The 9,656-nt window shown below is 29.6% G+C and overlaps 4 protein-coding genes across 5 annotated transcripts; 2 read left to right on the top strand and 2 right to left on the bottom strand.

The window, feature by feature from the left end:
- Positions 1-174: 174 nt before the first annotated feature.
- Positions 175-2,359, top strand: LOC105667723 (serine/threonine/tyrosine-interacting protein-like). Of its 2 annotated transcripts, XM_012359684.2 has the most exons (5): positions 175-594; positions 1,299-1,409; positions 1,518-1,669; positions 1,768-1,956; positions 2,125-2,359. In XM_012359684.2, exons 1-5 carry the CDS (start codon positions 541-543, stop codon positions 2,336-2,338), a joined length of 720 nt encoding a protein of 239 aa, XP_012215107.2. In that variant the 5' UTR covers positions 175-540; the 3' UTR covers positions 2,339-2,359. The 2 variants fall into 2 exon arrangements, with proteins under 2 accessions (XP_012215107.2, XP_012215108.2); XM_012359685.2 differs by lacking the exon at positions 175-594 and having other exon boundaries at positions 1,299-1,417.
- A 706-nt stretch (positions 2,360-3,065) lies between these two features.
- LOC105667840 (NPC intracellular cholesterol transporter 2 homolog a) lies at positions 3,066-5,595 on the bottom strand. The gene is made up of 4 exons (XM_012359919.2): positions 5,353-5,595; positions 3,840-3,953; positions 3,466-3,647; positions 3,066-3,338 (listed from the first exon to the last, which is right to left on the bottom strand). Exons 1-4 carry the CDS (start codon positions 5,438-5,440, stop codon positions 3,255-3,257), a joined length of 468 nt encoding a protein of 155 aa, XP_012215342.1. The 5' UTR covers positions 5,441-5,595; the 3' UTR covers positions 3,066-3,254.
- Positions 5,596-5,832: 237 nt separating this feature from the next.
- LOC105667842 (NPC intracellular cholesterol transporter 2 homolog a-like) lies at positions 5,833-7,887 on the bottom strand. Its single transcript, XM_012359920.2, has 4 exons — positions 7,738-7,887; positions 6,618-6,731; positions 6,235-6,416; positions 5,833-6,077 (listed from the first exon to the last, which is right to left on the bottom strand). The coding sequence occupies exons 1-4, from the start codon at positions 7,820-7,822 to the stop codon at positions 5,994-5,996; spliced, it is 465 nt and encodes a 154-aa protein (XP_012215343.2). The 5' UTR covers positions 7,823-7,887; the 3' UTR covers positions 5,833-5,993.
- A 403-nt stretch (positions 7,888-8,290) lies between these two features.
- Positions 8,291-9,627, top strand: LOC105667843 (protein transport protein Sec61 subunit gamma). The gene is made up of 4 exons (XM_012359921.2): positions 8,291-8,436; positions 9,013-9,119; positions 9,232-9,334; positions 9,410-9,627. Exons 2-4 carry the CDS (start codon positions 9,026-9,028, stop codon positions 9,417-9,419), a joined length of 207 nt encoding a protein of 68 aa, XP_012215344.1. The 5' UTR covers positions 8,291-8,436; positions 9,013-9,025; the 3' UTR covers positions 9,420-9,627.
- Positions 9,628-9,656: the final 29 nt, after the last annotated feature.

Below are 9,656 nucleotides of genomic sequence, written 5' to 3'. Positions count from 1 at the left end.
CTATAGATTTTTAGTACTGGCAGTAAATTTCGGAACACAGCCGAAGTTCCACCTATTATATGACGACTGTCTCACTCCATTCCTCCTCAAGACAGTGTTGCGATATAGGACCGGTTGTATGCGCATGTGCGGCTCTGCGCATGTGCGGTGATGGAGATCCAGTGCCGTTATATGTTGTGTGTTACCGTATGGCGAGACGTTTTGACATGAGAAGGTTAGATGACTGCAAATAAGATAAGATTTATTTATTTACAAGCATGGAATCTACGGAGCCAGCAGCTAAAAACCAAGAAGTAGAAAATTTCAATCAATTTCAAAAAACTTTGAAATATTTTTAATGTAACGGGATAACGGTGCCTTGTTTAACTTGTATGAGACACTGTACGTTGTATTGCCGTACATGCGCATACAACCGGTCCCATATCGCAACACTGCCTCAAGATCTATTCTTGGGTTAGGACTTCATATTTTCCAAAACCAAGGCTGAAGCAAGAAAAAAAAAGTGACCCTGTACAAGACGAGTTGAAGCAGTGAAATTAAATGATGCACCAATTTTTTTATAAAGAAACTAATTCAATTACTAGATACATATGGGTAAGTATTCTATAACAAAAATTCTAAAAAATTGCGATAAAAATAATATTTATTATCATATTTTTCAAACTGGTAAAAAAATTGTATACTTATATTGAAAATTTAATAGTTACTGACATATAAACGACGATGGATTGACTATGGATACAAAAAGTGTCAAAATTTAGTATCATATTTAGCAATAAGAGTAATTATTCAGTATTGCTACCTCACCTCCAATTTTTATAAATTTATGCTCATTCGACGCGTTTTTGCGTGAAACGAAAGAATCTGACAGAAAAAAGTGTCGCTCTGTCCTGCGAAGCGAGATATTAATCGTTAAAGTTGACCACTTTTTAGGTTAAGAAAGCTGTTATTTATTCAAAACACATGCTTAAAAGTGTATGTATGGATCCGGTGGAACATGTCCTTTCTACGGGGAGGCTCCACCATCTATAAACTGTACACATGTGTAGGTGTGGGTTGGAATCTCGCTTCACGGGGCAACACTTTTTTCTGTTAAATTTTTTGGTTTTGGACAAAAACGCGTCAAATGAGTATAAATTTATGAAAATTGGAGGTGAGGTAGCGATACTGAATAATTACCGCAATAAAATTTATCTATCATATTTAATTGCGCTTTATGCACATATTTGATTTTATTTTTTCCTTTAAAAATATACATTAATCTCTTTTAATTTGATATGTCATATTTAATATTGTAGGAAAACACTCGCAAAAGACAAGGAATAGCTCATGATCCAGGAATACCTAAATTCTTTGATTTGGATAAAGAGAAGAAAGAATGGATTTACATAATGAGAAGATGCATGCAGGTGATTATGTGAGGCATATAGAATGTTTTTAAAATCATTTAGTCAAATTGTATTATTGTATCAAAAGATTATATAAGATATTATCTTAATGTTTGTTGTATACTATAGGAGGTGATACCCAATATCTTCCTCGGCCCATACAGTGTTGCTAGTCGCTCCAAATTGCAATCTTTGCTAGATCATGGAATAACACATATAATCTGCGTCAGGCATACCATTGAAGCCAATTTTATAAAACCCAATTTTCCTGATAACTTCAAGTATGTCATGTCTGTTAATTGCAATAATAATGATTTATAAATTACAAAACTAATTGTAAGAAAAGAAAAAAGCTTTAAAATATGAATATTTTCTATAGATATCTCGTCCTGAACATTGCTGATACAGAGATGGAAAATATTATTCAACATTTCCAGAAAGTGAAAGCATTCATTGACGAAAGCTTACATTTAGGTGGTCGAGTTCTTATTCATGGAAATGCTGGTATTTCAAGATCTGCAGCATTGGTTTTGGCATATATTATGGAAACATATGAACTTTCACTTGAGTAAGTTTTTTCCAAAATTTATAGTTTATATAAATATAAATATAAAATTATACACAAATAATCGAACTAATACTAATCAAAAAATAATTTTTATATTTTAACTTAATTATTTAATTAAATTTCTGTATCAGAAAAACAATACAAAAAAATTCTTTTGAAATATTTTAGGCGTGCATATTGTGTATTACTGCGGCGAAGATTCTGTATAAATCCAAATGAGGGCTTTTTAACGCAACTAAGAGAGTACGAGCCTCTTTACCAAGCGCGCAAGGCAACACAAATTCAACAGAGCTCAGATCAATGTAATAAACGAACGATCTCTCAAATGGACATCGACATGAACGATTCAGAGGAAGACAAAATCAAGAGTACGAAGACATGATAATACTGATGATTGGGGGGGGAGAAAACGCAAATTATCAAATACTCAGATATAACAAATACAAGTTTTCTTTTTAAGTTATGCACTTCTTGCACTTGCACTTCAATTCTCAATTTTTTCAATTTTTTTTCCTATAACTGAATATAATTTTAAAAAAACCAGAAAAACTATTTTTATAATGAGCTGTTAATCAGCGCCAATATGCTGTGCCATGCTGTTGGAATCATTGTTCATATATTCAGATCCATGATGGAATATATATGATAAAATAATTTCAAAAGAATTTTCCCATTCTTCATTGCCGTTCGATTCCCCGAGAGTGATTTGGTATAAATATTTACTTTGCCATCATATTATAATTCCGATTTTATTGATATATATATTTAATTTTTTTTTTCAGTATTATAATTATGATTACTAATGTTCAACTTGATTAGACTTCATAAATTAATATTCTCAGTAACATTTAATTTTAGAGATTTTGCTTTTTTACTTTTTAAATTAATTGTGAAATAGAAAGAAAATTAAATTAGTCTATAATTTTTACGAAGAACAATTTATTTTTTATATTTATACTTAATGAAACGTCAAAAACAATATTTAAGGACTAATACATGTTAGAACAATATTTAATGTTTACTCTTCATTTATCGAGATTTGTCAAGCTCATAGTTGTGAAAAAAATTTGACACTTGTAAAATATATACAAATGACATCTTCAAACCTATTTCATTTCATTATTGTTTATTTTCCTTATAAAATAATATAAAATATAATAAAATAATATTTGATATTAAACAGATAAAAAAATGAAATTACATCAAGTATTTTATCTAAAGATTAGCATAAAAAGCGCTTTATATCAAGATATCGCTTTTAATAAGATTTTTTAACTTTGAATTGTTGAAATCTCGTATTATTTAACTTTGGCTGGAAATAGGATGCATACGATTTTTTTGCCTGTCGAGTCCACAAATTCCCATTTTATGTCCACGCTTACCTAACAATAAAGAAAATTATAAATAAAAAAAATTGAATATAAGTAAGATTTAAACAAAATTAATTCTAAAAAAATAGAAATACAATATATATATAAAAAATAAATGTATATGTTAAATTCTGATTACCGAAGGGAATTTTTTCTGCACAAACAACGCGGTTGTATAATGATATTCTTGATTCCCTTGCAAAGGACAATTGACTCCATCGTCAGGATCTTTACATACATCAGGTTTATCTAATGGAAAAGGTATTGGGACAGTCATCATTATGCCATATACACGTGCAGTGACATGCGAAACATCTTCATCTGCAAAGAAAATACTCAGTTAATTGATATGAATATGCATTGTAATTATAGTAATGCAATTAACATAATTCAATGTTATTAAAGATTTTGGTCAATAATATATGTATAAATCATATTCTTAATACTATTAATTTAAAATCAAATTTAATCATAAAGTGGATGCATGGTTTCAAGTATAATTTTTATACTCACTTGGTACAAATGTGATAGATATAGATGCATTAGTACCACGCACCAAAACACATTTTTCGTCCGTCGCCTGGCATCCCGAAACCGATACTGCCGTGAATTTACCCAATGTTGAACCTAAAATAAAATAAATTATATTATAAGATTTGTAATTTGTAGTCTAAAAATTTCTTAAACAAAAGAATTCTTAACTATCGAACTCAACATCGATGACGCTAACAATACGCATCGTATAAGTATTATTAAGCTGTGTCATGTCTTGTTATCACAAACGATAACACCCAAATCTTACAAAACGGAAAACTTGTATGTATAATTGAGATTTCTTTAGAATATACATCACGCATATATCCATCCTTGAATTTGATGAACTACACATTCGTTACGAATTGATAACGTAATCAAACTTTACCACTAAATATAAATGAAAGGCAGCATACGAGAAAAAGTCGTCGCAATACCAGCATAATGTTCAAAAATCTTTTCGATATTCTAACAATAAAAAATTCTGTTTTTTTTTCTAAAATATTAATAATAATTCAAAATTACTTATTGCATCTTATTTTGTCTATAAAATAAATTATAATAAAAATAGTAGAGTATAAAGAGAGTATATATAGAAAGTAAGAGGACAGAACAGAAAATGCAATTAAAATTAAGAAATTCAATATAATCCATTGTTAAAAAGAAGACATAAAAGTTACCGTTATATTATATCTAACACATATTTATATAACTGAAATCTACACCCTTGAAAATTCGAGCTCTTCGTACTTGTTTGTTTAGTATATTTATTTTCATGCTAATAACATTGTAAGCGTCATTGATGCCTCACATTTCCGACTTAGAATTTACGCTTTAGATTTTTTAATAAACTTTTGAATAGCTCTGGATTTTTTATGAACAATTATCAGGCGCATAATATCCAGACATTATGCGTTAATCCGGAAATAGCCAATCGAAAATGTAAGATATGAATGATGACTATATTTATAATTTTCACATTAAACATGCAGACGCATGTAGAGGTTTCGTTAAGAAGAACAAAAGAAAGAAGCATTAAACAAAGAAATTTTTTGTTTTCTTCAGAATATGCAGACTGATATGGATCTTCGTTTTCTCTTTGAGATGCAATATTCTTGCATAATCTTGAACCATAAAGCAATAAACTATTTTCTGAGAATTAAAAGGTATTTTTAACATCGTAATCATAAAAGCAGTGAAATTGATATATTGTAATTTACACTAATAAGCATATTTAATCTTGTATTCATGATTTTAATCTTTTTATATCAAAATTTTAAGATTCTAGAGCATTGCAACTCTTATCAATATCATTATTAAATATCATAATTAAACATTTTATATAGATTTATGTGTAAGCATAGTAGTTTTAATTCCAAAATTTTGCTAACAAAATTCTAATAGAAAAAACAATTTTCTGAAAAAAGCAGCATGCTTTTCTCTCTTCCCTGCTCTCTAAAACGCATATAAGTTATTCAATAAATAAACTCACCGCAGTTCTCGAAGGAGACGCCAAGGCACGGCGCAGAACAACACAGAGCACATACAAGTGCAAATGCGATATAGAACACTCGACTCATGTTGCCTACACGACGTCCACGTAACTATTAATGCTAACTCCGCTACAGAAGCGTCACAAAACGCGCTACATGTCCTAATAGTATTCAACGAGAGCGCTGCAGCGCCTCTAATCTAATCACCCAATACTAATCGAGCTGAATCGAGCAGCCCGAAAATGCACGCACAATTTGAAATATCAATACTTCCTTTCTCGTAGTATATGATTAACTTTTCAATATTTTTTACTTTTAATACTTTATTTAATATTTTAGAGAATTTACTTATAAAAAAATAATAAAGATTTTTAAATTAAAACTTACATAAACGTGCATATAAGAGTTACGCTACCTATCAAATTATTAAGCTTTGCTATTAGAACGTTTAGAACGTAAAGAAAATTATATCATCAAAATCTTTTTTTTTTATTATTTATTTTTTCCATAGTTTTAATCGGTGATACTGGGTCGACATGCGTTGAAAATGTGGCAAGATCTACTGTTTAAAATTTGGTAATTTACCCACTTCGTTACAATAATTCGTCATAATTGCCGTAAAACAGATGACAGTTATCTTTTATGTAACTTTCGCCGGGAATTTTACGCACAGTATCTTCTCATCATCCTGGTTTCTAAATTCCCACATAACGTCAACACTTAACTAAACAAGAAAGAAATATATTAAAACTTGTTCATCCTGACATACAAATTATTAGAATATGGAATAAAAAATAAATATAACATAAATTAAAATATAATCTAAAACAATATAAAAGATTGAAAAAACAAACTAGCATTAAAATTGTAAAAGTAATTACCGCGGGGACTTTTTTGTCCACAGAGAACGAAGCTTTGTATTCAACTTCCTGATCCTTTTTCAAGGGACATTTAAGGTTGGAATCAGGATCCTTGCACAGCTCAGGTTTTTCCAGCGGGAAAGGTACAGGTACATCAAGTAATACACCAAATGCACGTGCTTCAATTTTTGCAACATCCTTACCTGCAAAAAGAATGAATTAGTTTTGAATGAATAATCGAAAAACAATGTCAGTGGAAATTATTTTCACTATAAAATTATAACGCAAAATTTTTAATACAAATTTGAACTATAAATTAGTAATATTCGATACTATATTTTTCAGGAATCTTAAATCTGTAATAATTAAATGTGTCACTTGAAGCACATAATTATTTTACTAACTTGGGGTAAATTTGAGAGACACGCGTATCTCAGTGCCACGGATCAATGAACATTTCTCCTGCGATAAGTCACAGCTCGAAATCGATACCTCGTTAAACTTGCCCACCTCCGAACCTAGAGTAAATATAAATGAGTATACAAATATTTTTAATGTTACAGAATGCACACACTCAAGTAAACATCGGAAGTGTTCAATTAATAATTAATTAACAACATGTTTTCGCGTAAAGACAATTTCCTTATGTCGCTATTTTCCTACAACTACACAGCACACATGTCAATACAGATATCAAAATTATACGTAATCCAGATATATAATCCACAAAGGTACATATAATTAAACGACTTCAATGCTAATAGCTACTGATTACATCTTTATCCGATGCAAATGTTCCTCCTATAATTTATAATTAGAGTCAACTGCGTTGCAATTAGAGATAATATGCTATAATAAGTAATAGATTCCCGAGCGATTTCGTAACATTCTCACATTTCGTTCATTGTTATACTTACTATCTACAAATTAGCACAGCCAGGTTTGTCACAATTCTTACAATTCATACAATTTTTTATATGTAAACTATTCTTCATATATAAATAATAAATTTTTGGGAGAGTCACCTTGAAGACCACTTTTTCTCGGCAAAAATAAAAGTGTATAGACAGAATTATTTGTTACAGTTTCTCCAATATTCAAACAAATAAATTGTAAATTGCTTATCTTTGTAACTGCCCTCTATAGTTTTATTGAGATATTTCCTCTCCTAAAGTTTATATTATCAAAATTTTTTACTTTTCCATACGTTAATTATTCAAAAATGATGAATACTCCAACATTTACATTTCAATAGAATAAATTTAAAAACTAACAAAGAATTTCTAGTAAAACAAATACTCTATGATTTGTTATATTTTACAGATGAATAAAAATACAAAACCAGACTTTTAATATATCAAATCATGTTCTCAATCACTCGTTTTGTGCGCAATGCACAATTGTTGACTCAGACAGATCAATAATTAATTAAAATCAATCAATGACAGAAAAATCAATAACAAGAAAAGTAACAATTAAATCATTGCAAAAAAATTTTTTTTAATTATTAGAGTGCATATTTACCGCAATCCTCGAAGACGAAGGCAAGGGTGGACGATATGCAGCACAGAACGCATAATAGCGAAAATGCAACAATGATTCTGGACATGTTGCTTCCTTGACTTTCACGAATATTAATGCCATCACATACAAGCCGCACGCCTAAATTTATAAGCGCATCGCGCTTATCTAATGCGAAAACGTGACTTGTCTCATTACGCTAATAATAGTGAGATTCATAAATGACCCGATACTTAATTCCACACTCGCGTAACTTTATCATACGTTATCAAACAAATTGTAATAAATTGCAATAATAGAAATATTGATAAAAAATAAAATATGTGAACGATTTCTCAACATAATGTTAGATTTACATGTGTAATAATATACAAGTAAATCAATAAATTTCTGTAAAACTATTATTAAAAAAGAAGTAATAAGTAAAAAATTTGTCTTCTAAAATAAGTTTGTTAATTAAGTTAAGAAATTAAGAATTATATATATATATATATATATATATATACAATTGGGGGACTGCGAGTATTTGTGACTGTTTGAATAATTGCCGCTTCGCGGCATCGCGGCGCTTGGGTGCCAACATCAGTCGCAAGGAAGTGACGTCGTTACAGCGTATCGTCCACGTAGCGTCTCGAGCATTTACGTAGGATACGTCGTAGTGTCAAACGGCATTTCTTGCGATATACTCGAGTAACGTGTAACGTGAGTATTGTGTATTTCCTAATTTAAGTATTTTTTTGTGCGTGCACGTAGATGTTTTATGCGAAAAGAGAACGAATTCTGTTTTCTTTTTGCATAAAACAGCTGTGTGCATGTGTAATTTTCTATAAAAACAGATTCTTTCTGACCTAACCCAAATCTTATTTACTTTATTAAAATACGAAAATACATTTTAGTGTCTATATGCTGAGTGAAATATTTTTGGTGCATCGTATTTAGTACAAATAATGTGATAGAATTATATTCTAACAATAAAATATGACCAATTAATTCACATATAAAATTCCAAACTCACAATCTAATTTTTTAATATTATACTTTGCAAACGTTAATTTACCTTATTCACTTTGCATATTTTTGAAACTATTTTTATATCTGTATGGCAAGTAAAATATTTTTTCATAGATCATATATTATGAATATAACATTATTATAATATTGCAAAAAATATCTCATTTGAGTTTTTGAGATCTGAAAAATTAGAATGCATTTTGAACATTATTGATTAATTGGACATGGTTCAAAATTGTCTTAAAATAAATTCTATATTCTTTGCAGATTCTCATTTGCAATGGATCAAATCAAGAAACTCACTGAGCCTGGCCGCCAGTTTGCCAAGGATAGCATTCGTCTTGTTAAAAGATGCACCAAGCCAGATCGCAAAGGTAACTTGACTTTATCATTAATTTATTATAATTTGACTTTATTATTAATCTTTCTACTTACAACCTTAAAATAGTATGGTTTGAGTGTAACATATGTTTTTATAAATTACAGAATTTCAAAAGATTGCAATTGCCACTGCAATCGGTTTTTGCATAATGGGTTTCATAGGATTCTTTGTCAAGCTAATTCATATCCCAATTAACAACATCATTGTGTAAGTATTTGCAGGATTTGTATCTTTATTTTATTGCTTAAAAAACATTTCAGTAATTAAATATTTTGGTTTCAGGGGTTCATAAAATTATATCCTGAGATTCTTATTCTTAAGGAAATTATTTTAAGGTTCTATAAGACTACTTCCGTTGTTGTACGTTCATCCCGATTCTTATTTATAATTCAAAAATATGTTTACTGCGTACTGAATTGATTTTGCGAGTGAGACAGGTGAGAGATGTGTGTGCATAATATATTGAGTTTTCTAATAAAATAGTTATGTAAAATCATGAAGCTTGGTCTTTGCAATACTTCCTTCAAAA

Source organism: Linepithema humile, chromosome 2 (genome assembly GCF_040581485.1).
Source record: "Linepithema humile isolate Giens D197 chromosome 2, Lhum_UNIL_v1.0, whole genome shotgun sequence".
Taxonomy (NCBI): Eukaryota; Metazoa; Arthropoda; class Insecta; order Hymenoptera; family Formicidae; genus Linepithema; species Linepithema humile.
This window is presented reverse-complemented; position numbering and strand designations above follow the sequence as displayed.

What these genes read in the sequence shown, in the direction of transcription:
- LOC105667723 (XM_012359684.2), top strand. Translation starts at nt 541, where the DNA reads ATGATGCACCAATTTTTTTATAAAGAAACTAATTCAATTACTAGATAC. An exon ending in CAATTACTAGATACATATGG is followed by an intron (nt 595 to 1,298) that starts GTAAGTATTCTA and finishes TTAATATTGTAG; the next exon opens with GAAAACACTCGCAAAAGACA. An exon ending in TAATGAGAAGATGCATGCAG is followed by an intron (nt 1,410 to 1,517) that starts GTGATTATGTGA and finishes TGTATACTATAG; the next exon opens with GAGGTGATACCCAATATCTT.
- LOC105667842 (XM_012359920.2), bottom strand. Translation starts at nt 7,822, where the DNA reads ATGTCCAGAATCATTGTTGCATTTTCGCTATTATGCGTTCTGTGCTGC. An exon ending in GTCTCTCAAATTTACCCCAA is followed by an intron (nt 6,417 to 6,617) that starts GTTAGTAAAATA and finishes TTCTTTTTGCAG; the next exon opens with GTAAGGATGTTGCAAAAATT. An exon ending in TGGACAAAAAAGTCCCCGCG is followed by an intron (nt 6,078 to 6,234) that starts GTAATTACTTTT and finishes TTTCTTGTTTAG; the next exon opens with TTAAGTGTTGACGTTATGTG.
- LOC105667843 (XM_012359921.2), top strand. Translation starts at nt 9,026, where the DNA reads ATGGATCAAATCAAGAAACTCACTGAGCCTGGCCGCCAGTTTGCCAAG. An exon ending in CACCAAGCCAGATCGCAAAG is followed by an intron (nt 9,120 to 9,231) that starts GTAACTTGACTT and finishes TATAAATTACAG; the next exon opens with AATTTCAAAAGATTGCAATT.
- LOC105667840 (XM_012359919.2), bottom strand. Translation starts at nt 5,440, where the DNA reads ATGAGTCGAGTGTTCTATATCGCATTTGCACTTGTATGTGCTCTGTGT. An exon ending in CGTCTCCTTCGAGAACTGCG is followed by an intron (nt 3,954 to 5,352) that starts GTGAGTTTATTT and finishes ATTTTATTTTAG; the next exon opens with GTTCAACATTGGGTAAATTC. An exon ending in TGCAGAAAAAATTCCCTTCG is followed by an intron (nt 3,339 to 3,465) that starts GTAATCAGAATT and finishes CTTTATTGTTAG; the next exon opens with GTAAGCGTGGACATAAAATG.